The sequence below is a fragment of the Neofelis nebulosa genome, chromosome 7 (assembly GCF_028018385.1).
Source record: "Neofelis nebulosa isolate mNeoNeb1 chromosome 7, mNeoNeb1.pri, whole genome shotgun sequence".
NCBI lineage: Eukaryota > Metazoa > Chordata > Mammalia > Carnivora > Felidae > Neofelis > Neofelis nebulosa.
The window spans coordinates 33,504,733-33,532,122 of record NC_080788.1 but is presented as its reverse complement, the minus strand read 5'-3'; the positions used below and the strand labels follow the sequence as shown (position 1 = coordinate 33,532,122).

The window sequence follows — 27,390 nt, the reverse complement described above, 5'->3', positions numbered from 1 at the left end:
TTCAACATGAATCTCTGCTGAGTTTCCAAGCTTGTAGGTCTTCCACATCCATGTACCATAAATACCTTAAACTCCCACATCTACAGCAGACACCATGATCTTCCTGACTGTGTCCTCTTCCTCAGTGACTGGCACCTCCATTCAGCCATTGTTGAGGCCAGAAACTTGTCAGTCATCTTTGACTCCTCCACTGCCCTTACTCTACATTTACTCACTCTCACTTCCACATTTAATCATTCTCCAAGGCTTACTGATTTGACCTTAAGAATTCCTCAGATCTTTCGCCTCTTAGTCACTATTGCTACTTTCCAAAATAGGGCTTTATCAGGCTTCCACGGAGATAACTACAGTGGCTTCCTAACTGGTTTCCTTCTCTCCAGCCTTGTCTCCATTTGGCAGCAAGCAAAGTAAATAAGCATTTACTTATTAAAAGTAAATGTGATCTTCACTTTTCATCTTAAAGCCCTTGCCTGCTTACTAACTTCTTAGCATATAAAAATCCTTATAGTTTGGTCCTTGCCTACCCACTTCTGAGTTTCTTTGAGTACTTTGCCTCTTCCACCTTGTTTCTAGGCTTTTGCACCTGCTGCTCCATTGATGATGCATTCTGCTCTTTACTAGCTGGCTCTTACTAATCCCTTGGGTTTCATGTTGGGGACACCTGGGTGGCTCTGTCAGTTGGGTGTCCGACTCTTGATTTCAGCTCAGGTCACAATCCCAGGGTTGTGGGATCGAGCCCCACATCAGGCTCCATGTGGAGTGTAGAGCCTGCTTGAGATTTTTTCTGCCCTTCTCCCCCACTTGCACTGTTTTTCTCTAAAAGTTAAAAAAAAAATTAAAAATCACATTTTGCATAGGTGTCCTCCCTGACTGTCTAGGCCTGGTTTGTTTCTTTCTCTGCATCTTGTACACACCCTGTAACGGTTCCCACCACATTGTTATGATTGTGTTTGTGTGAGCCATGATTATATCATTGTGTGTTTCCACTGTCAGCACTCTAAGAGAGGGTACTAGTGTCTTCCTGTTGTAATTAAGGTGCTTAGCATCCTTCATTCAGTCAACAAATGTTTATTGAGTACCCACTATAGATACCAGACAAGGTTCCTGCTCTTATCATGCTTGTATTATGGGGATGGGAGTGGATTAGGGTGAAGTAAGAAATAATAAACAAATTTTTGTTCTTATACATAGTAGATCTTTAATAATTTTTTTGGAAAACTAGTGTATAAATTATTATTTTAATAAGCCCTTGAAGTCCATAAACCTTTGATGTTATTGTTACTGACTTCAGCTCTTGAAATTTTGCTCTCTAAGAATTATTGCACCTTTTTGGATATAGTGAGCTGTGGTAATTAGGTTATTGTTCAGAGCCTTTTACTCTACCTGATCTTAGTTTTATTTTATCTAGTTTCCTTGAACAGAGCTGAGGTAATGAAAGGCTATTAGAGGTGCACTTTAGAAAGAGTGAGAAATGATGTTTAACTTCAAAAATAGAAAAATAAAATAAGTTATTTTAAATAATAATACATATAAATTGTTAAATAATAATAAAGGTCAAGGCCTTGATCCTAAAATCAGAAAAATTTCTCCTCAAATAATTAAAATATACATTTAATAGTAGATTATCTGAAATTGGCAGAATATTTGGAACACTTTTCTTAAAGTGCTGTCACTTTATCAGTTTGTAACCAATTATATGAAAATGTGGTATTATATTTATTTAAATCTTATGTACCCAGAGTTTCAATTAAGTACTTTTTGTAAGCATCACAAATTTTAACTAACTTAAGCAAAAAAGGAATTTATTGGAATGATGTCAAGTAGTTTAAAGGATCAATGGAAATACTAAAGAAACAAACAAATGCCCACTGTATCTTTTAGGCCAAAGAGATTAGTATTTAAGCTAAATCTAAGCTTGAGGAAATAATTCCACAAATCTAGAATTGAAGACATTCTATAATACAGCTGTCCTGGTCTCTTCAAAAAGAAGTCAGTGTCATGAAAAACAAAGGCAAAAGGACTGTTCTACATGAAAAGAGGCAAAAGAGGGGCTCAGTTGGTCAAGCATCCAACTCTTGATTTCAGCTCAGGTCATGATCTTATGGTTCATGAGTTTAAGCCCTGCATCAGTGTGGAACCTGTTTGGGATTCTCTCTCCCTCCCTCCCTCTCTCTGTCTGTCTCTGTCTGTCTCTGTCTGTCTCTGTCTCTCTCTCTCTCTCTCTGCCCTTCCTCTGCTTGCACGTGCACACACACACACACACACACACACACTCTCTCTCTCTCTCTCTCTCTCTCTCTCTCTCAAAATAAATAAATAAACTTAGAAAAAAAAGAAAAGAGACTAAAGAAACAAAAACAATACTAAGTGAAGTTTTGTTCGGCCTTGGGCTTTAAGAACATTTAGGGAATATTGGGTAGATTTAAATTTTGAGTATATTAAACAATATTATTGAATGAATTTTAATTTTCTTAGATGTGATTAATGTTACTGATATATAGGAAAATACCCTTATTTATAGATACTTTCACAGTATTAAAACTTTGAGAGGAAAGCTCTGCATTAGGCTATTGATGATCTAAGGAATTATAAAAATACCAGAAACTATGCGACATGTAGCATGTACTCTTAGGCATTAGAACACAAGAAATTCAGAAAGGTGGAATTAATTAACCATGGAGAGTTATAATTTAAGGAAAAGTAATCTCTTTGGTCTAAAAGAGTTGGTTGAGTGTCCAACTCTTGATTTCAGCTCAGGTCATGATCCCAGGGTCACGGGATCAAGCCCTACATTGGGCTCCTCACTGAGTGTGGAGCCTGCTGGAGGTTCTCTATTTCTCTCCCTCTGCCCCACTCATGCACTCTCTCTCTTTCTAACATAATAATAATAAAACAATATAATAATTCTTCTTACTGCATCCCATCAGGACACATATCACATCAGGTTGTGTCGTTACTGCTAATACTGAATTTGATCACTTAGTTAAGGTGGTGACCACAAGATTTCTGTCCCATGTGAAGGTACATTTTATCCTTTGTAATCAATAAGTAATTTGTGGATTACACTCTGAAATTGTGTGAATTGCAGAAACCTCTCACCCATTTCATCAATAAAGAATTGATTTTTTTCTGCAATTTTTGATTAAAAGTTTCTAAAAAATTTAGTTTCTAAATAGACATTTCCGAGTAAGTACTAAAGAGAGGGTGCTGATAGTTGCTTAAAATCTTTTAGTTTTTACTGTTTAGATAGTAGACCAGTTGTTTCTATTTGACAGCAAAAAGAGTTTTGCTTTGCTTTGATCCCTCACATCTACTGTCATCATTCATAGTCTTTTACCCTTTGCAGAAACAATGCAACTTTTTTTTCTTTAAAAAGAATTTGTTTGTTTTAAAGCATATTAATGAAGGGTAGCATCTGACAAGGAGAAATATAGTGCAAACCACATACATAATTTAAAAGTTTCCAGGTACCACATTAGAAAAGTAAAAAGAAACTGGTGGAATTAATTCTAATAATATATTTTATTTAAATGACTATATCCAAAACATTTTAAGATACTATCAGTATAAAAATTATTAATGAGATGTTTTATTTTCTTTGTGTGTGTGTGTATGTGCATGCACTAAGGCTTCTGAATCTTATGTGTATTTTATACTTAAATCTTAATTTAGATTAGTCACATTTCAAATTCTCAGTAGCCACATGTCACCGAGTGGCTACTATATTGGATAGTGCAGGTTTAATGGTTATGATCTTGGGCACAGGAAAGTCAGAGACTAATTTGATTCAAATCTTACTTTCTTCATGGCTTTGGGCAAATTACTTTTTCTCTTTGTGGCTCAGTTTTCTCATTGTAAATGAGGATAATAATTCCTACAACAAGGGTTGGAGGGCTTAATATAGGTTAAGCACTAGAACAGTAGTGGCTTTTCGGTAAATGAAAACTATTATTTTTACATCTTTGGACTTGGTCCTGTCATTCTCATTCTTAGAAGTAAACTTGTATTTTGTTAGGGAAGCTGGGACTAGATCTTAGATCCCTTGCTGTTTTGGATCTTACTATTTCTTGCCCTCAGTCTCTTACTTTCTGTCTTCTGTGGTGAATTTATAAGCCAGTAAGACAAACTAGATTTTCCAGGCCAGTTTTGATTTCAAGTGTTCTGTCATCACCATAATTCATTGAAATGAATGGGAAAACCTGATAGCTCTGCAGATGGCAATGAGTTATTAAAAGATTTGTCACTATGATTAAAAAACCTCACAGAAGGTTGAGAGCTACAGTAGTCAGGATTGTTAACTTTCTCTCTGTAAAACCCATAAATACCTCTCTACTACAAAAGCCTATATAATTATAGCAGTAAGATGAGATATGAGCACGTGTAGTAGAGGCAGTCCTGTATATTCATGAGTGTAATTGTATTAGAGCTTTTTAGAATGTGTTTTAAAATAGATAACTATCGGGGCACCTGAGTGGCTCAGTCAGTTAAGTGTCCAGCTCTTGATTTTGGCTCAGGTCATGATCTCACTCAATGGTTTGTGAGTTCAAACCCTGCATCAGGCTCTGCCATGATAGCATGGCGCCTGCTTGGGATTCTCTCTCTGCGCTCTCTCTCTTTTTTTCTCTCTCTCAAAATAAATAAATAAACTTAAAACAAATAACTATAATAACTATTCATTTTCATATTAGGTCAAAGTAACTATAGATGATTGAAAAAGTATTTAATGGAGGTGCTTGGGTAGCTCAGTTGGTTAAGTGTCAGACTTTGGCTCAGGTCATGATCTCACAGTTCATGAGTTCAAGCCGCACTTTGGGCTGTGTGCTGACAGCTCAGAGCCTGGAGCTGACTTCAGATTCTGTGTCTCCCTCTTGCTCTGCTCCTTCCCCGTTCATGTTTGCTCGCTCTCTCTCTCTGTCTCTAAAAACTAAAAATTAAAAAAAAAAGAAAAAGTATTTAATGAAGGCCTGCAAAGGAGATATTCTGTTGAAAAAGAACTTAACAATTTACTGTAATAAAACATTTTGTACCAAAAATGCTAGTAAAATACTGTATTGCTCATGGTAGAAAAATATGATACCACTTAATAATCAAAGAAGTATTAAAATACAGTATAAAACAATGTCACAATTCATACCTTTGGAATGTACCTGCAAGTTACTTTTTACATTATATTATCATTGAGCCCATATTTTCATCAGTATAGTAGGCAAAAGTGGAACTGAAAAATACTTTGTTTCAGAAGTTGAAAATACGCTGCATCAAGTATTGGGTAAAATGTCTTACTCTTAGGAAAATCTTCTTACCACAAATAACAAAAAGTTGCTCATAAGATATTTTCATGGAAGTTCTATGTAATTAATATGAAAATTCTAACATTTTTCTCACCTAGCATAATGAAAAATGACCAGTTCAGATTTCCCTATTTTGAGCTGAAATATAAGTATTGCTAGTATTGTTGGCATGTTGACTAAGACTTATTAACATAATTCTCTAGGACAACTCTTAGGAAATTTCCATGTAACTATTCAGGACATTGGTGGTTGGTATTATTTTTAGGTTATCAGATTGTGCCTACTCATCTTGACAATCGTATAGAAGTTACCATAAAATATTAATATTTATGATACTTTAAAAAGTGATATTGAAACATTTTTACAAAGGGCAGATGTGTTTCTTGGTGCTTTAAAAAATATTTATTTATTTTGAGAGAGAGAGAGGGAAAGAGTGTGTGGGAGAAGGGCACAGAGAGAGAGAGAGAGAGAGAGAGAGAGGGAATCCCAAGCTGGCTCTACTCTGTCAGCGCAGAGACTGACATGGAGCTCAAACTCATGAACTTGAGGTCATGACCCTGAGCCAAAATCAGGAGTTGGACACTTAACTGATTGAGCCACCCAGGCACCCCACAAAGGACAGATTTGAAATCATCAGGATATAAATTTTTGAGGCTGATTTTAGAAAACCAGTAGAGACTTGATGCAAAGTTACTGAGAATCACTAATACATAATTACATCTTGGCCCAGGAGCCTTTCTGACCTGTAGGATCCTGAAAAGAATGCAAACGAAAGGCAAAAACAAATGAAGGTACAAATAAGCAGGACTTTCATGAAGTCTAGCCTTCTACCAGGGAAGATAGGCCTTAAAAACAGAGAGAAAGTGAGTTGCTAGAAAAGAGCACATAAAGGGTAGGATTAGGAGACTGGGACCTTCACAGAGATAGTTGTCAGAGAAGGCCTTGTAGAAGTGACCATTGAAACATAGAAGATGAGACGGGAAGAGTGGGTGCAGAGCAAGTTCAGGCAGAGGGGACAGCAAATGCAAAGACTTTCAAAGGGGAGAGAGAACATGGCTTGTTCAAGAAATTGAATAATGTGACTGGAGCTTATTGAGTTAGTGGGAGCACGATGTGAGATTAGGTTGCAGAGAGGCAGGGACTAGATCTGAGGCCCTTTTTGCATGCCGTGGTGATGAATTTACGTTTTACATTCACTGTAATAGAGGAGTAGTGGTTTAAAAATTAGGCAGAGGAGACAGATGATCAGACTTGAATTTTAAGATCACTTAATATTATTTTATATGTAATTGTAATTGTCAAAATGTGGTTCAAAATGAAAAAATAAGGTCCATGTTATGCATGGCACTTTGTAAAATGTGATTGGTGAAAACTAAGGTGCTAGATGTTAGCAGTTTGGGAAAAAATACTGTAGGTTTTTGGACTGTTGAACTTTTTTCTTTCCTGTTTTTCTTCCAAATTTTAATGTAAATTTTAGTTAACATTCAGTGTAATATTAGTTTCGGGTGTAGAATCTAGTGATTCATCCCCTAATACTCAGCATGAGTGCTCTCCTTAATTGAATAGTTAACTTTTTATTGAGGACTTGTTACCTGCCAGGCAATGAAGTCGGTGCCTTATACATGTGTCAGGCTCTGCACAGTCAGCACGGAGCCTACTTGGGATTCTCTCTCCCCCTCTCTCTCTGCCCTCCCCTGCTTGCGCATAGTCTCTCTCTAATAAATAAACCATTTTTTAAAATGTCCAAGAACAAGCAATACTTCAGAGTTCAATGTCTTCCACCCTGTTTTGCTACATAACAATTTGTGCTCCCAGCTGCAGAGCTCATCCCCTGTCTTCATGGAGACTTTCATGCAAGGAGGGCATGGCATTCTTTTTCCTGTTTTATAAGAGAATGTCAGACACAGAGAAATTAACTAGAACAGCAGAGCTAGAATTCAAAATCATGTCTGCTTGACTTCATTTTACAAAAGAGTTTTCCACCATGGCTGGTTTTTTTGGTGGGGAGAGGGGAGTGGCTGAATAATAAAGAAATGGAAAGCACTCTTACTATAACAGATGTTTCTTGAATAAACAAATTCAGATATATTTTGTTTTGGGGGAATAGTTTGGAAAGTAGATGCTATAAATGAGAATAATCAAGTTGAATTTCCCCGTTAGGATATTGGTAGTCTGAAAAAGAATTTCAGATTCAGCTTTGCTTAGAAGTTGACGTCCACTGTTTTTAATGTTTTAACCAGTACCATCAAAGTTCTTCAAAGCATATGTTTATCAGGCAAGTAGGACCATCCATATGTAATATTAACAACTAACCACTTGCCTTACTTGAAATCCCAGGAGAAGAGTTCTGCATGTTCTGTAATTGAGTCTTTGGAAGAACTGGCTGTTCAGGGCAGACAGGGGATGAGCTCTGGAGCTGGGAGCACTAATTGTTATGTAGCAAAACAGGGTGGAAGACATTGAACTCTGAAGTATTGCTTGTTCTTGGACATTTTAAAAAATGGTTTATTTATTAGAGAGAGTATGCACAAGCAGGGGAGGGCAGAGAGAGAGGGGGAGAGAGAATCCCAAGTAGGCTCCGTGCTGACTGTGCAGAGCCTGACACAGGACACAGACTCACCAACCATGGGATCATGACCTGAGATGAAATCAAGAGCCAGACGCTTAACCGACTGAGCCACCCAAGTGCCCCAAGTATTGCTTGTTCTTAATCAACAACGTGAATGTATTATTTTGTTGAGTCCTTTGAATGGAGTATTGTTTTAAGGTCCTAATTTTTATACTTTCTGATTATAAATTGAACTTGAAGCAGGAAAGCCTGAACTATATGGTGATTAGTGGACACTAAAGAGTCAGGAAGGATGGAATGTAGGATTTACAGACTGGATAAGAGAGGGTGGTCAGAAGTAATGTTATTAAGGAGTAAAGTATGAAGTCCCTTTGACATTAGTCTCCTTAGTTTATAATAAAGACATAATTTTCATAGTATGAATAACAATTATACAGGATACTTACATTGGTAGGTGTGTAAAAAAGGCTTATCTTTCTATCCTGCATTTCTGCTGCTGTCAAACTTAGAACTTCTGTGGGTGATAAGGCATTTTTTTCTGCTGGTATTCAAATATTGTATGTTATTTTTTTACTCCGGGCATGATAAAATTTAGAATTATTGTCCACGCTGGTGTGCAGTGAGTGTATGATTTGTTGATATTTGGGGGCTGGGGAAGTACAACTGAAATAAGTTGCCTGTGGATATTTTCCTTTCATAAGATGGAATTCTATCAAGAAGTGTGAAATATTTTATCAAAAAGTGAGGAATAGTCTATCAAGAAGTGAGAGCTATTCCATTAAAATGTGAGAAATTTGCAGAGACCTGGGAGTGTAGAAGAGATCAGACAGGATCATTAAGCCTGTTTCAGAATAATGTATAGTGACTGTGGTCATAGTAAACTCAAATTAAGCAAACTTAAGTGGATAGGGAATTAGGACCCTGGTGGGAAGTATAGGCCAGTTTTTATACAGAATCAGCCAAGGAGTTAGTGTCTGATAACTCCTCTAACTGTGACAAAGGAAAAGCGGTTAGAGAAACTGTGATAGATCTTAAAAAAAAAAAAAAAAAAAAAAAAAAAATTATGTTGCTAGCAAAGTATTGTTTACCACCACCACCAAGAAGTTATTTTGTTATTAAAAAATAAAAAGATGACAAGAAGAATGGATAAGCACTTGTTTATATTTTAAGAAGTAAGCAATACAGAAATCCGTGGAATAAAAAGCCTTCCCCCTGTATGCTCTCTGTCAGTAGTTGAATCAAGTACTTTCCGCAGGAGAAAACACTGTTACACTGTTCAGTGTTTATTCTTCTAGCCTTTCTCCTACATTATTTACGTTTAAATATATGCTTGCACGCATATGTGTATATATATTTTTATATCTTATGTATATTTTAATATTTATATTTTATGTATATATTTATATTTTAGGTCATATTATACACATTTTGAACTTGAGTATTTTTTATTTATATATTTTGACAGTTTTTGAATGTCAGTATGTAAATATGCCCCACACTTTTCATATTGTCCCCCTCCTGTGCAGGCTACATATAAAAATGAAAATAGCTTTTTTTTCTGCTTCAGCAGTACTATGTTTTATGTAAAATATTCATGCAGTCGCAAAGGTGAAAGAAAAAATTAAAAGTTAACTGAAATCTCACCATCCTGAGATAATCTGCATTTTAATGACTAGTTTTTAAAAGATGTATCCCTTTATGTATTCACACAAGCGTGAACATACAGAACTGCCACATACACGTAATAATATTTATAAAGGGATTATACACACCAGCTGATTTTTGTCATGAAATTATTTTCTAGGTGCTTGAGGATTTTTATCTACCCACCCCTCCATGTCCTTCCATCCTTCTTCTCGCAGTAATAACCTGATACACTTTCCTACTTTCTCAGTGCTCATACAGTCATATGCACATGACATTTCGTTATTTGTACTTGTCCGTATTGTTCCCTTTTCATAGAATTCACTCCAGATCAGCTAAAACATAGCTAACTTATTTTTTTGCTGGCTAAATATTCTAAGGCAGGAGTCAGTAAACTATAGTTACTGGATCAAATCCATCCTGCTGCTTGTTTTTATAAAGTTTCATTGGAACACAGCCTCCACTTTTCTATTGAGTGGTGTGACTTTTTAAATTCTTTATGTTACATATGATATATTTCCTCCCAGCCTTGTTGTATTTTGCTTTGTTATGATATTTTACCATAATTTTTTAAAAATTTAAATGCGGGGTTCCTGGGTGGCTCAGTTGGTTGAGCATCCGACTCTTGATTTTGGCTCAGATCATGATCCCAGGGTTGTGGGATCAAGCCCCACGTTGGGCTTCATGCTGAGCGTGGAGCCTGCTTAAGATTCTTTCTTTCTCCCTCTCTCCCACATACATGAGCGCGCACGCTCTCTCTCTCTCTCTCTCTCTCTCAACAAAATTTAAAAAATAGAAAAAAATAAATGCAATGAATTGAAGCATATCTATCTTTTCTAGCTTTGAAGTTCCCTGTTTTGATTTAAAAAGTTACCTGACTCGGGGTGCCTGGGTGACTCAGCCGGTTGAGTGTCTGACTTCGGCTCAGGTCATGATCTCACAGTTTGTGAGTTTGAGCCCCGCGTCCGGCTCTGTGTCAACAGCTCGAAGCCTGGAGCCTCCTTCGGATTCTGTGTCTCCCTCTCTCTGCCCCTCCCCTACTCATGCTCTGTCTCTCTCTCTCTCAAAAATAAATAAACAATGAAAAAAAATTTTTAAAGGTTATCTGACTCAAGGGTTATCCTTGTGTTTTCTTAAAATTCTTACTAATTTTTGGGGCGCCTGGGTGGCTCAGTCGGTTAAGCGTCCAACTTCAGCCCGGGTCACGATCTCGCGGTCCGTGAGTTCGAGCCCCGCGTCGGGCTCTGGGCTGATGGCTCAGAGCCTGGAGCCTGCTTCCGATTCTGTCTCCCTCTCTCTCTGCCCCTCCCCCGTTCATGCTCTGTCTCTCTCTGTCTCAAAAATAAATAAACGTTAAAAAAAAAATTAAAAAATTCTTACTAATTTTTTCATAGGCCTGGAATGTATTTTTCTATATGTATATGAGTGACATTATAGTGTAGTGTGTTTAACATCACAGGCTCTGGTTTTGTTATTTATAACCTGTGTGACCTTGGACAAGGTGACATTTCTGTGCTTCAGTTTTCTCCTCTAAAATGAGAATAATAGTACCTATCTCATAGGATAGTCATGGGGGTTAAATGAGTAGTTAGTTTGTAGAGAATGTTTAGAGCAGTGTCTAATACATAGAACCATATTAATGTTAGGTTTGTTTTTCTCCCATGTGGATAACCAGTTGTCCTAGTAACATTCATTGAGTAGTTCATCTTTTTCCCCATTTGATATAAAATGCTACCTCTAATGAATGTTAAGTTTCTAAATATATATATATATATATATATGTATTTCTAAATACATTGTATTCTAAATATGTATTCTAAAGATATATACATATATATATATATATATATGTATATATCTGTTTATCCCTGCTCTGGAGCCATAGTGGCTTAATAAATACTGAAAATTGATGAGTGCGGTCCCTTTACCTTGTTATTCTAAATTATTTTCACTCTTCTTGGCTTTCTTTGCTCATATATAATTTTTTAGAGACTCATCAAAGTTTGCAAAAACCAGTTCATTAGTTAAGTTTTATCATAAAAGATAGTGATACTAATGGCTAGTATTGGAATGGAAATAAATACTTCAAGCAATGGAAATTTTCAGAAGCTGGTAAAGATAGATACCATCGATTGCGGTAAGTCGACATTATGAATATGGAGAATAAAGATATGTAGAAAGATTGTGAGCCTCTAGTTCCCAGACTGTGTCCCGACATACCCCAGGTACCTCACAGAACTCCCAGGCGTATTTTAAGCTGTCTAGGGAAACACAGCGACATCTGTTGGACACTGTGCAGACTCGTAGGTGAGAGGAGTTCACAGTTTCAACATTTGATTGTGCTGTCTTCATTTCAATGCCGTGATGTTCGTGAAATTGGGTTTTGGTGGTTGCTGGGATAAAAGCCAAGTACCATGCAAAAATCACTGTGGAGCAGGAAATGAGGGTGGCAGCATGCAATCTGATTTCAAGGTTTGAGAACACGTGCAGTACCCGATAGGTGTACACACCCCATAATAACTGATTGTGGCTAATTAAAAGTTGAAGCATTTTTCAATGTGTGTGTGTTATTTTTTCAGCAAGGTACTAACTTGTTAGGACATGAATATTTCTTCATTTGTTTGAACCTAACTAATTCCTAAACAGAACTGTTAGGTATTTCTTTTAGCCTAGGGAATTCATGATAAAAAATTACTAAGGAAATAAAGGCACCAGGAGCCAAGAAAATTTGGGAACTTCTGTGCCTGAACAAACAAGTTATTACAAATATTTAAAGATTAAGAACATTTGAAGTGCGGTGTAGGTAGAGTACTGTATGCCATGCCTGCTTGGGACAGGACGAAACTAATCTTGTCTGGGTACCTGGGACGGACAGCATTTCTGAGAAAGTAGTGTTGAAGCTGAGCCTGAAGGAGGACTAGGAGTTAATTGGGGAGGGATGGTGGTGGGAATGGCCTGTGTGAAGAGGGCAGGAGCTGCAGGGGCCGACAGGAGTGCAGCATGCCTTACAGGGTGAGGGGACAGTGGTGCAGGGAGACGGCTGGAGAGTAGGCAGAGGCCAGGTCATACAGTCACGTGGAAGTGCAGCTAGGGAGTTTATTTAGATCTTTTTGTAAAAGACAGTGGCAAGCCTTTGAGGGATTTTAAGTGAAGGAACAATATGTTAGGTCACTGCCTATTTACTGAGGGAATAAAATACAAAGAGGATATATGTAAGTATTTAAGTAATGCTGTATTGTAAGTAATGTAGAGTACATATTTGTAAAATTTGAAGTGCCTTGATTTTCAAAGGCATTTGTAAACTTTCATATAATTTAAAAAAACTCTTGGAAGACATATACTCTTGTTCACTGTGGCTGATACGGACTTTTAAAATGAAAGAAAATCAAAAGTATGGTAGAGTGTTTAGCTGTAAAACATTTACATTTATGTAATTATTACTTTTTAAATGGCAGAAACTTTGTCCAAATTTTAAAATTAAATTTGGTTTGTTAATAATTACCTAAAATTGTTAATTTGCATATTTTGATTGCCAGTCTAATACATTTATCTCTTAAGTTCCTGAATTGTTTAATTTGGGTGGTATAATAAGATGTAATGTTAAACAGGAATGGTGTAAGAGTAATTTCTCTTAGTTTAGGTGTCATTTTGTACTGCCCTGGAGTTGATATTTTTATTTATTTTGCTATGGTACCAATATAACATTTTTTACTGTAATAAGAAGCAAATCACCTCAGCTTACTTTTGAAAAATTCCCAAGGTTATTTTCAAGAGTTTTAAGTCTTGAAGAATCAATTTCATAACCATCAAATAAGGATGGGACCCATCTCTGGCTTTTGGGGAAGGATGATTAGTCTGTTTGGAATTTGATTAGTATTGTAAGTGTTAGAATTATTTTATATTTTAGGGGCACCTGGGTGGCTTGGTCGACTAAGCATCCAACTTCGGCTCAGGTCATGATCTCACGGTCCGTGAGTTCGAGCCCCGCGTCGGGCTCTGTGCTGACAGCTCAGAGCCTGGAGCCTGTTTCAGATTCTGTGTCTCCCTCTCTCTCTGCCCCTCCCGTGTTCATGCTCTGTCTCTCTCTGTCTCAAAAATAAATAAACGTTAAAAAAAAATTAAAAAAAAGAATTATTTATTTATTTATTTATTTATTTTATTTTATTTTAATGTTTTGGTGAAAGAGAGAGAGAGTACGAGCATGAGTTGGGGAGGGGCAGAGAGAGAGATACAGAATCTGAAGCAGGCTCCTGTCTCTGAGCTGTCAGCACAGTGCCCGATGCGGGCCTCGAACCCACGGACTGCAAGATCATGACCTGAACCGAAGTCGGACATTTAACCAACTGAACCACCCAGTTGCCCCAGAAAATTTTAAAACAAGCGAATATTATTCCCTTCCCTCTGCCAGTGTGTTTAGTATTTAGTTAGAACTATTGTTTCATAATGTAATAAAGAGCTAGTTGCATCCTTAAATTTACAATGTAAATAAATTTAGATAAAGGGGTGTGTAGATATATTTTAAAAACAGTCTTGGTCTCATTTATTTAACCAAACTTCCCTAATTGTTCACATGAAGAAATCTGATTACAACTGATTGTAATCTGACTGCAAGGGAGTTGGTTAGTACTTTTCTTGGAAAAAAAGAGGTAATGCTTGGACTTGGAAAGCTTTCTTTGGCTGAGAATTTAAGGGTTATAGCAGAAATTTTTTAAATGAAATCACAAGAGTACTAGCACAAAACAAAGCTGAAATGTTTTATAATCTTGGGATAAAAACTTCTTAAGCATAACAGATTTATTTCTATGTAGTTAAAATTTATTTTCTTACGATCAAAATAAATTCAAAATGGAAAAAGGAGTATTTGCAAAACATGATAGATAATACCCAAAGATTGCCAAATCAATAGCATGAATGATCCACTAGAAAAATGGACAAAGTGTATGTATGGTGAATTTTGAAAGAAATACAGCCAGTAAACATACCTTATTACTAACAAAGAATCATTTCAATTTTATGCTTCCTTTATGTTTCATAGAAAAGTTCACTTTGAATACAATAATTTTAAATATTTATAAATCCCATTGTAGGGTTTGAAATAAAGCTTTTACTAAATATTAATGTAATTTAACAATGATTATCTCATCTGGCAGGGTCTTTTTTTCTCATCTTCTAAATGGGTCAAATTTTGATTTCCTCATAAAAGAAATTTTATTAGACACTCATGGTGAAATGACTGTTACTATGTATCATATCCAAACAGCATAATTATTCGACAATAATTTTTGTCCAAATTGTATTTTCTTACAGAAATAGAAGAAGAAAGTTTTGCTTAACTTTGTTCTTTTCATTATTTTTATAGGATCCAGCGTTCGAACATTCACTCCATTTTACTTTCTGGTAGAACCAGTGGATACACTCTCAGTTAGAGGCTCTTCTGTTATATTGAACTGTTCAGCATATTCTGAGCCTTCTCCAAAAATTGAATGGAAAAAAGATGGGACTTTTTTAAACTTAGTATCTGATGACCGACGCCAGCTTCTCCCAGATGGGTCTTTATTTATCAGCAATGTGGTGCATTCCAAACACAATAAACCTGATGAAGGTTATTATCAGTGTGTGGCCACTGTTGAGAGCCTTGGAACGATTGTCAGCAGAACAGCTAAGCTCACAGTAGCAGGTAAGTTTTTTTCAAAGTAATTTATGTATATTTTCAAACTTATGAAAGATATATCTTGATAAAAAGCATTATCATCCTGGAGTTTTCACTTAACTGATTACCATAAATAAACTCATTTAACAAATACCAATTGAGCATTTAGTGTGTGCATGGGATTATGCTAAGACTTGCTTAGTGCTGTAGGAAGTAAAATGCAGCACTTTGCCCCTATTTAAATTGCTTACCGTTGCTATTTGAAGTATTGAGTCAGTTCTTTTTTTTCTAACTTGGAAATGACAGAGGAAGTTGTATAGGAAAATTGATTCACTGATTGCTAAATTATCTTCCCCAGCATAACAATTTAGTATGGCTTTGTAAGACTTGCAGGATAGTCAGAATCTTGGTTCCTTTATGCCCCAAGCAAGGAACTGACATTTAATTGGATGATTTAAAAACCTATAGGATATAGGTATTAAGGTGAAGAACAGAAAGTTTAAAGAGAAATATTCACTCCCTTTTAGAACATTCTTATTTGAAGAATAATGGAAAGTGTAAACTGAGTAAGTCATGCTTATTTTGTATTAGATACTTATATTCCTCAGGTCCATGTTTTTTCACTTGAGTACTAGATGAAGTAGTTTTTGTTAAGGGTCACATTGTACAAAAATTGTATTATGTTGGGACGCCTTGGGGGATCAGTTGGTTAAGCGTCAGACTTCAGCTCAGGTCATGATCTCACGGGTCATGAGTTTGAGCCCTGCATTGGGCTCTGTGCTGACAGCCTGGAGCCGGCTTCACATTCTGTGTCTCCCTCTCTCTCTCTGCCCCACTCCTGCTTACACTCTGTCTCTCTCTCTGTCTCAAAATAAATATTAAAAAAATTTTTTTTAATTGTATTATGTTTAAGTCATATATATATATATATATATATATACTCATCTTGGTAAAATGCTAACATGTAAAAAAAATATGACTGCATGAATAGTTCCCCATTTCATTGCCACTCTAGGGTGATGGTTCCCCATCTCCTGCGCACTTCACAGTATACTTGTTCATTCATTCAGAGTATGATGACTCTTTTTCTCTTTGGAACCAGATACTCAAAGCTGAATTTGAGTGTGATATAGAACTACTGTAATTATTCCATAATCACAGATTGAGGATGGAAAAAGAAAAGGGTGAAAGAGTCACTTATTTTGATAATTAGCCTTTCCTCTCTTTTTTTCCCCCCTTCTTTCCTTCCTTTTTCCCTTTCCCCCCCTCTCCCTTCCTTTCTTCCTCTAATCTACTTGTCAGGCTTTCTCCAACCTGTTGATAGATAAGTTAGCATGATGACTGCCCCTACACAGTTGCTTAGGTGAGCTTCTGTTTATTGTTTACATTTTTAAGTTGGGCTTTAATCGTAACTCCTTCTTCTCAGCTGTCTCCCACAACCAGTCGCCAAATCCAGTGAATTCTGCTTCCTAGTTTCTTGTATGTGATCCTGAGGCCACTTCTCACCATCCCTCACCTTGTAACCATCTGGTGCCTCATTCTTTCCCTCTTCCAGTCCAGTGGTCAGGGCTCTCTTCTCACCCTTCAGTAGCTCCTCAGTGACAACATCAAGTTGATGTCTAAACTCTTACAGGCCTTGTGTCTTTTCATGAGCTAGTCTTCACTTCTCTAGCTTCATTTCTTAACATTCCACCCTGCCTGTCCCTGCCCTCTACCCTCGTCAGCAGGACCACCTGCAGCACATTTTAAGCTCTGCCAGTACTGAACATTTCAAATCCCTTTTATTCTTGGTCTCTGCCCTTTGCTCATGGCTTCCCCACTGCCTGTTAAGCCTGTCCTCTACATTTTCCTCTTTTCTACTCTGCTAGGTTTGTCCAGCCTTCTTTTTAGCTTTCAAAGCCTTAGGAAATATTTTTGGCCTAATGTAAACAGCCAATTTTAATATAGTATAATCAGTCCTTTGGCTGCAGACAAGATTCTGTAGGAGAGTTATTTAACTCACTCATGGCCTTGAGTATCAGAAGGTAATAATATCTGAGCTAAGAGATGAATAGAAGTTCTTTTTAATAGTTGCAAAGTATCCATTGTATAGATATACTGTGATTATCTAAAGATTCCCTTTTTATGAACAGTTACATGGATAAAAATTGTTTGATATTATAGGCAGTACTGTAGTGAACACTTTTCTGTAAATCTTTTCTGTAGAATAGATTACTGGAATAAGTAATTCTACTAATTGCTGGATCATAGGATATACTGTGTGTGTGTGTGTGTGTGTGTGTGTGTGTGTGTGTGTGTGTAGAATTTTAAAAAGAGCACTGAACTGTTTGGCTCTCCCTCAAAATTTTAACCATAAAGTTACCATATGACTGAGCCATTCTATTTCTAGGTGTCTACCCAAGAGAAATGAAAAGACAGTATGTACAACAATTGTACATGACTTGTTATAGCAGCATTACCTGTAACAGCCAAAAAGTGAAAACAACCTACATGTCTGTCAAGTGTTGAATGGATAACCAAAATGTGGTAAATACATACATGGAATGTTATTCAGCAATAAAAAGGAATGAAATTGTGCTATATACTGCAACATGGATGAACCTGAAAAACATGATACTAAGTGAAAGAAGCCAATCACAGATCATGTGACATATATATAAAATGTCCAGAATAGGCAAACACAGGGGGCCAAAATGTAGATTGGTGGTTTTCTAGGGCTGAGGATGGGGGAAAGGAGACAAGGGCACAGGAGATAGGGTGAGTGAGTACAGGGAATGTGGAATGACTGCAAGTGAGTACAAAGTTTCTTTGGGGGATGATGAAAATGTTCTAAAATTAAATTATAGTGATGGTTGCACAACTTTGTGTGCATACTAGAAACTGTTGAATTGTGGACTTTAAATGGTAAACTTTATGGTATATAAATTGTATCTCAATAAAACTTTTTTTTCTTTTGTTTTTTGTTTTTTTTTTTAATTTTTTTTTTTTAACGTTTATTTATTTTTGAGACAGAGAGAGACAGAGCATGAATGGGGGAGGGTCAGAGAGAGGGAGACACAGAATTGAAACAGGCTCCGGGCTCTGAGCTGTCAGCACAGGGGCCCGATGCGGGGCTCGAACTCACGGACCGCGAGATCGTGACCTGAGCCAAAGTAGGCGCTCAACCGACTGAGCCACCCAGGCGCCCCAAAACTTTTTTTTTTTTTAAGAGACTACCAAGTTGCCATTCTAAAAGAACATTGGTTAGTGTTCTTTGGTTACAAGCAATACAGACTGATTCTGGCTAAGACATGTAAGAAGGGGAATTTTTGAAAGAACACTAGGTAGCTCATAAAATGAAATTCGAGAAGTCTTCTCTGCACTCATTTTTCCACAGTAGAAATTTTTGTTTTACTGCCTGGGCAGTAGCCTGGCTGTGAGTGTTTTGTACCTAAAGGTGGAGGAATTGGGTGGTCTGAATACAGACACTGTTAATCTTTTCTTGTCAAGCCTGTGTCTCGCTCCCACTCCAAGTCTCTGGAAGTAGCAGGACAAACTGGCCCCCTGCTTGTGAGCACAGGAAGCCCCAGCGATTTCTGCCTCATATGTCCATACTAGTTCCTCCATCTGCTTTCCCTATTCAGAAAAAAAAAAATTGATTCGGGTCTGTGCCTATTGGGGGATAATAAAGCAGACATGGTAAAGTGTTACCAGCTGAGTGATCTGAGCGAAGAGTAGATGTGTTCCTATTCAGAAGCTAGACAACCTGCAAATGTTCCATTTCCATGTGGATTAATTCTCCATCATGAAACTACAAAACCTAGAACTGTTTCTCATAATTTACTATGGTCATTAGTCTTTAAAGAAACATTTTGTTGTGTTGTTAGCATCTCAGAATCTTTTCAGATGTTACTGTTAATAACAGTAGCTAGTATTTGAGTATGTGCCAGGCAGTGTGCTTTATATGATGTGTGTTAAGTATTAACCTTTTTAACATCCAATGAGGCCTCTTACTGTTCTCATTTTATTGAAGAAGAAACTGAGGCTTCCAGGTTAAGTAGCTTGCTAATGTCACACAGCCATCAAGTGGTGGAGTTGGGATTCAGATTCAGATTGCGTGACTCTGTGTATCTACAGAGTATTTATGCCTGCATTCTTGTTAATATTTTATTTTGAAATAATTTCAAGCTCATACAATTATTGCAAGAATGAAACCAAGCAATTACATCTGCTCGTCACTCAGATCACCCAGCTGTTAACACTTTACCATGTCTGCCTTCTTATCCCCCAATAGGCACAGACCCGAATCAGTTTTTTTTTTTTTTCTGAACCATTAACGGTAAGTTGCAGACACTGCCTCCACCGAAATACTTCCATGTATATTTCCTAAAAACAAAGATATTCTTCTAAACAACCATCCATCAATTTTAGGAAATTAACCTTAATACAATACTACTGTAGGTACTGTTCATATTTCACTGGTTGCCTCAATAATGTTCTTAATAGCAAAAACCAAAAACAGTATCTTTGTCCCTCCCCCACTCCTTTCTGGTCCAGGATTACATGTTTTATTTGGTAGTTGTGTCTCTTTAGGCTCTTTTGGTCTCCAGTCATTCTTCAGTTTATCCTTATCTCATTTTGTGTTTTCTGGTTTTCTCCTATGAACAGATTCAGGTTTTGCATTTTGGGGAGGAATATCACAGAAGTAAGTGATGCTGTGTTTTTCTTAGTGTATCTTATCAGGAAGCATATGATGTTTTGTTCCATTACTTGTAATGTTAACTTTCATCCCTTTGTTAACATGGACTGTATTAACAAATATATATAATATGGACTATATTAACAAAGTAATGAAAGTTAGTGCTCTGTTTCTCCACTGTAAAGTTAAATATTTTGTACTTTCATTAATTAGTAATATGTATTTTGGGAAGAGCTAATTTGATACTCTAATAATATCCTATTCATCATCCATCTTTCACCAACAAGTTTAGCATCCATTCATTATTCTTTTCTGTGTTAATTATCATCATCCCAGATTTAGCTAGAGGAAACTCCCTTCAGTCTGACTTCTGTGTACTTTTTGATATGTTCATGTTGTTCTTTGAATGCTTCCTTACTTCTGTCACAGGATGTTCCAGGTTTATCTTGTACTTTCCTTATTCTAGTCCTAGAATGAACTTCTTCTCCAAGGAGCATTGGTTCCTTGTAGTGGAGAATGTATTTAGAAATCAAGATTGTGTCACCATATCTACTCACTGCTACTTAGGTGGCATTGATTTTGAGCTCTCTCTGGATAGAGCTAGGAAATGTGTGTGTGTGTGTGTGTGTATATATATATATATATATATATATACACACACACACACATTTACATATATATTTGTTTATATTTATACAGACACATACATACCTATGTGTATATCTCATATATATTTGTACACACACATACACTCATGTACACACACACACACACACACACACATATGTGTATATCCCCTAGCTCTGTCCAGAGAGAGTCCAGAATATATACGTATACATATATATACACACACATATACATATGTCTGTTTGTAATGACTATGAAATGTATATATAGTATACATATATACATATACATTTATATAAACATTTAACTATATTTGTATAATCACATAAAACTGTAAGCTTAAACTGATACTTCAGTTCTACCAATACGAATATGGGATTTATTCTGCCCTCTGCTTTTCCATATTTATACCTTGCTTCTCCAACTGTGAGGAATCTGATTCCGTTTATCCCTAGTACATTTGCCTCTTTGACCTGTATCCGCCTTGTAGCCAATTTCCTGACCCACAGACCTTCGTCTGGACCCTGGTTCCACTCATGGCCACAGGGGCCGACTTGTTCCTGGTTCCCATGACTGCATTTTAAAGTCACATTTAACTATATTTTATTTCTTCTTTTCTCTTTTTTATTGTCCAGGTCTTCCAAGATTTGCTAGCCAACCAGAACCTTCTTCAGTTTATGCTGGGAACAGTGCAGTTCTGAATTGCGAAGTCAGTGTGGATCTGGTCCCATTTGTGAGGTGGGAACAGAACAGACAGCCTCTTCCTCTGGATGATAGAGTCATCAAACTTCCAAGTGGGACACTGGTTGTGAGCAACGCCACTGAAGGAGACGGAGGGCTCTACCGCTGCATAGTTGAGAGCGGCGGGCCGCCGAAGTATAGCGATGAAGCGGAGTTAAAAGTTCTTCCAGGTATCCCCCTGTCATCAGGACCCGTGGTTTTATGTTCGTTAATGGATAAAAATGGTTCTTTTAGAATTTTCTTTTTTCATCAAACACTGTCAGATGTGTGGTGTGACAAGCTAATGTCAGCATAGGAGTTTCAGTTTTTTACAGGGGGAGAAAAGAGGAAAACGTGCCAGGAAGATCCTCTCTTTAGTGAATACATGAGTCAGTAAAAATGTATCAAGTGATAAAATGTGTTTCATATCTATGGCTTTCTTCTTGGCCAAACACTAGCTCTGTGTCTTTCGTCAAGCCTCCATCTGCTACTTCCCTGTAATACTTCATACACTTAGGTGTCTTTACCCGTCAGCATCAGAGACTCGCTCAGGCTAGTTCATAGAAGGGATGTGCAGAATGGTAACAAAAACAGCAGCTCTGGAGACGCTGGTAAGCAAGAGTCCTTGGATCTTTATAACACTCCCTTATTTTAATGCAAACCCAGCTCCTTCTTCCCTCTCTTGGTGGGTTCTCACTCTTCCTGCCCCTGCTGGCTCTCCTCATGATCTTGTTTTGTGTGTCTCTTCCTGGCTGTGTCTCTTCTGCTCATGACACCCTCTCACTTGTTGCTCACCACAGTCCTTCAGCCTCCTGATGTCTCACCTTTCGGCTTCCACTCCCACTGCTGGGTGCCTGATTCTCTCCACATTTCTCCCTTACACCTGAGCTTATGGATATAGTTGGGCCATCCTTACGTTGTTTTGGCAGGTTTGTCATATACAGCTACTTCATAGGCTAACTTTTGGTCTATGGATTGGCTTGCAAAGTGAGACCAGTGTTTGAACAGCGACGCTTGAGGGTGTTCCTGATGAGCTTTGAACTAATTTTTTTTTTAATTTTTTTTTTTAACGTTTATTTATTTTTGAGACAGAGAGAGACAGAGCATGAACACGGGAGGGGCAGAGAGAGAGGGAGACACAGAATCTGAAACAGGCTCCAGGCTTTGAGCTGTCAGCACAGAGCCCGACGGGGGGCTCGAACTCACGGACCGTGAGATCATGACCTGAGCCGAAGTCGGTCAGTAACTGACCAAGCCACCCAGGCGCCCCATGAACTAATTTTTTTTTTAATGCAGTTTCTTTCTTTGTTGTCATCATCCATGTCCTTGGCATTCCTGTCCTGTGTGTTTACACCTCAGGAGCCACAGTTATTTTTTTTAATGTGTGTTAGATCATGTCACATCTTTGCCCAAAACCTAATGGTTTCTCATCTCAGAGTAAAGGTTAAAGTCCTTGGCCTGTAAGGATTTATATAATCTTTTTTTTTTTTTTTTAATTTTTTTAACATGTATTTATTATTGAGAGAGACAGAGCATGAACATGGGAGGGGCAGCAAGAGGGGGAGACACAGAATCTGAAGCAGGCTCCAGGCTCTGAGCTGTCAGCATAGAGCCCGATGTGGGGCTCGAACCCACAAACCACGAGATCATGACCTGAGCAGAAGTCGGATGCTTTACCGACTAAGCCACCCAGGTGCCCCAGGATTTATATAATATTAATGCCACCTCTGTTCCCATAACGCTCCTTCCATCTGGTACTCTTCTCTCCCTCACTTTGTGATTGTGGCCACCTTATGTTTCTAGAACATTCCAAACACTGTTTTGCTTTAGGTCTTGCTGCTTGGCATTTGCTCTGCCTGGAGTCCTCTCTTCCCTCAGATGTCTGCCTGAATCAACTGTCTTATTTCTTTGCTCAAATGTCACTGTATCAATTAAGCCTTCCTTGACCACTGTTTAAAATAAGTCTTCCATTTCCACCCCATAGTTTCCTCTTCTCCTTCGTTTTACTTCAGAACATATCACTATCTGACATATGCTGTCTTGTTTCTTGTGTCTCTCCCCTAATAGTAGGTAAGCTCAATAAGGGTAGGGAATTTTGCTACCAAGAATGGTAACTGGCAGAACAGAAGACAATAGATATTCGTTCAAAGGTGTCTGTTTCTATCAAAATTTGATTAAATGTAGCTAAATCTGGGGGGGTGGGGAAGAGAACTATTACCATATTGCAGTGTCTTCCAGCCTACTTCCTGACTTGCTTTTACATGGCAGAGGTCCTGTTTCTTCTTTATACCTGGGGTACCATTCAAGCAAATCCTTAAAACCGGATCCAAGGAAACAAGATTTTTCAGTGTCAAAGGATGAGCCACCACTCAATATCTGAAACATAAACGAAGTACTGAATGTTTCTTTTTTACTTAAGAGAAAAGCGTACTTTTAAGCACAGTCTTCTTGAATTAATGCAAACTGCTAATCTCGTATAGAATTTTGGGGAAGACGTTGTTTTTGGTATGTTGGTTAAGAGGCAAGGGTGGGTTGATGTCAGCCAAAGAAGCATGTTTAATGGTTGGTTACAGAGGGGAGAGCAGGTTAATGTCAGCTGTAGAAGCAAGTAATTCCACTGCTGAATGGCTGACTTCTAAAGCCTGAGGCTATCACTCATTGGCTGACTTTCCAAGGCATGTTCACTGAAGCGAGTTGTCACTGATCTGTTAGACCTTGTTTATTTGTTACCATGGCTACAGAACTGTCATCAATTAGTTACACAAGGTTAAAGCCAGCCCTGGTGGTGGTTACCGTGGCTGTAGAATATCTTTTCCTAAGAGTATGGAGACAAGAATCACGTCTCTTTACCTGAGAATGGTCTGTCTTCTCAAAACTTAATACTGGAAATAGATGTTCTACCCATAAAAGTGTAGCCTTTTCAGATGTCCATAAGAGGGCAGCTATATAAAGTGGACACACTCCGAGTAGTAGCCTCATAGCTGTACCATTGTAAAAATCAAAGGATTGACAGACTGCGTGAGTAAGGTAAAGAGACAAAACTCAGAAAGATTTTCATAAGTAACACAGATACAGGGATGTAAAGGAAACCTCTTATGATACCCCTATGAATGGAGAGGATGCTGTTAAGGATCCTGAACTTGCTCAGTCTTTTCTCTTTGTACCACTCATGAAACATTTACTTATCCAGTCTTTTATTTTCTATTTTTAAAGTTTATTTATTTGAGAGAGATAGAGATAGCATGAGTGGGGGGAGGGGCAGAGAGCGAGAATCCCAAGCAGCAGAGCCCAACACAGGGCTCGAACTCACATACCGCAAGATCATGATCTGAGCCGAAACTAAGTGTTGGACGCTTAACTGACTGAGACACCCAGACACCCCCTTATCCAGTCTTTTAAGGTGAAAGGGATTCGTGTCAAATAATCTCTCAGTTGGTCAGTAAGCACCTTATGTTAGGAGCTATAACTTGTACATCTTTAAGGCCCCCAGAGAGCGTAGCACGATGTTTTACACATTGAAATGACTTAAGAAATGCTTGCTAATTTAATTGGAATTTTCTTGTGTCACTTTTTCTTAAAATATTTAGTTATATAAAGCCAAACAGGGTGCCTGACTGGCTCAGACAGTAAAGCATGCAGCTCTTGATCTCAGGGTCATGAGTTCAAGCCCCACATTGGGCATGGAGCCTACTTAAAAAATAAATAAAACCACACAGACTGAACAGGAAATTGCAATTCCTCATGATGAAAGTGGTAAAGTGCTTTCTTAATTATTGTCTTCTATTTTTTAGATCCTGAGTTCACATCAAACTTGGTATTTCTGAAACAACCTTCTTCCTTAGTCAGAGTCCTTGGTCAGAATGCAGTGTTGCCGTGTGTCGCTTCAGGACTTCCTCCTCCAGCCATTAGATGGATGAAAAATGAGAAGGCACTTGACCCAGAAAGGTAACATTGTCTGCCTAAAAGCCTTTTTCAGCCTTAGCTTCAGACTTGGTCTAATCTTGTTTGGGACTACTGATTAATAATGGAAAAAAATGGCCATCTATTTTATTTTTTGTTTAAACACATTATAATGCTCATTTGTCATTCTTGAAATAGTTTCTATACTGTATATGATAAGGATGTTTAAAGAAAAAACTGCTTTCAAAGTACTAAGCATTTATTCCATTTGTTCCTTCTGAGCTACAGTATACTTAGCCTAAGGCCTCAAGACCTCCTTCCCTAAACTGTTGGAAGAGTTTCTGGTTCTGACTAGCCTGAGGCTTATCATTCATTTTCATGAGTGCAATTTGCATTTTGTTGGTAGTAGTTTTCTTTAACAATAAAAGAAAATGTGTTCCTCATCCTTTTGTTTTTGCCTTTTAAACTCCTGCCACCCTTCTTCTGTGATCAAAATTCTTCCTCTTCCACAAAAACCTTTCTATTAATGTCAGCCATCATGTCACCCCTCATTACTTCTTATGTAATGGGTACTTGACCTATGTAATGGGTGCTTTTCTCTGTTGTACTTTGATAAAAGAACTGAGGTAGTGGCAGTGGTGGTATTCAGGTATATTTTGTTTCCAAAACAAAGTTATCTTGTGCGTTGTAGAATGTTTAGTATCACCCTTGGCCTCTGCCTGCTAGATGCCAATAGCACTCCCAAGTTGTGACAACCAAAAATGTTTCTGGAGCTTGCCAGATGTCCCCTGGGGGACAAAGTGGTCCCAGTTGAGAACCACTGTTGCAGAGTAGTGCTGTCCAATAGAGATATGATGCAAGCCACATATGTAATTTAAAAGTTTTGGTAGCTAAGTTAAAAAAAAAACTAAGATGTACATGTGCACTACTAAATACAATAATAATAATTTATACAGTGCACCAGTTAAAGTGAAATGTAGCTCTACCCAACAATAAAGCCATGGTTAGTGTTACTTCAGCTTTTTAATTTTTTTATTTTTTAAAGTTTATGTATATATTTTGAGAGCGAGAGAGACAGAGTGCAAGTGGGGGAGGAGGAGAGAGAGAAAGAGAGAATATTCAAGCAGGCTCTGCACTGCCAGCATGGAGCCTGACACGGGGTTTGAACCCACAAACCATGAGATCATGACCTGAGCTGAAATCAAGAGTCAGATGCTCAACCATCTGAGTCATCCACGCACCCCTGTGTTGCTTCTGCTTTTATATTTAAATAAAAATTAAATAAAATTCAGCATTCAGTTCTTGAGTCATCCTAGCCACATTTAAAGTGTCAGAAGCCACGTCTGGCTAGTGGTTATTGATTTGGACCGAGCAGGTCTACAGATTCCCAGCTGAGTAATCCAAAGTAAGCAGACAGTCTTAGTTTGTGCACTTGAGTAACCAAGACCTGGGAAGGGGTATCTGTCTAGTCAGCTTGGTGATTGACCTTCAGGTGGGGATGATAGACTGCAGTAAGGTGTTCCATTACCAGAACTAATGGTATCATCTCCAATATCACCTCTTTCTTTCTCAGCACCCAGCCAGTCACCAACTACTTCTGCCTCTATTTTACTTCCTTTCTTGCCACTCCTTTCTCCAGCTGAATATTTTGCAAAGAATTTATAAGACCTCAAGGGAATATTTAAAATGTATGCCAACTGAAACATAGGGAACCTTTGAAAAGGGGATAAAAATTTGAAGCTCTTAGAGTAGCAATTTTAATTGGCTACATCTTAGAACATAATCTTTATCAGGAGTAGGAAGACTGAAATAGGTTATCTTAAAAGATTTTGTATTTTATCATCATAGAAGGACATTCGGAGGATAGATCATGATAAAGGAGGTTGAGTTCTTATGTAAGAGATAAAAGTGAGGATTGCTGTGATTCTCATTTGCTTATTCAATAATTATCAACATATTGAACGCCAATTATGTTAAGCACTGTTCTAGGTACTGGGAACAGAGTAGTGAACCAAATAGACTTTTGCTGTTACGAATCTCATATTCTAGTGGGGAAGAGTCAGACAGTAATTATATAAGCATGTAAAATTTCAGTTTATGGTAAGTGCTATGAAGAACATTAAGACAGAGTATGCCAGGGATGCCAAGAGAGGTAGAGGTAGGATTGCTGTTTTATATATAATGTGTTGGACAGTTGTTCTGTTAGTAGAGTGATTCTCAACTGGGCTCTAGATGTGGGTTGGGGTATACAAACCATGGTAGAAATGTTACATATCTTCCTTTTATGTTGCATAAAATTGTTATATTCAAT

General features: G+C 37.6%; 1 protein-coding gene across 8 annotated transcripts in view; it reads left to right on the top strand.

Annotated features, from left to right (window-relative positions):
• The window catches only part of NEO1 (neogenin 1), a 237,793-nt gene that overhangs the window by 54,809 nt on the left and 155,594 nt on the right, over nucleotides 1-27,390 (top strand). For all 8 annotated transcript variants that reach the window (XM_058737118.1, XM_058737117.1, XM_058737116.1 and 5 more), the window contains exons 2-4: nucleotides 14,864-15,181; nucleotides 21,095-21,370; nucleotides 24,971-25,124. In XM_058737118.1, the coding sequence (XP_058593101.1) occupies nucleotides 14,864-15,181; nucleotides 21,095-21,370; nucleotides 24,971-25,124 (748 nt within the window). The remainder of the gene's footprint in view (nucleotides 1-14,863; nucleotides 15,182-21,094; nucleotides 21,371-24,970; nucleotides 25,125-27,390) is intronic.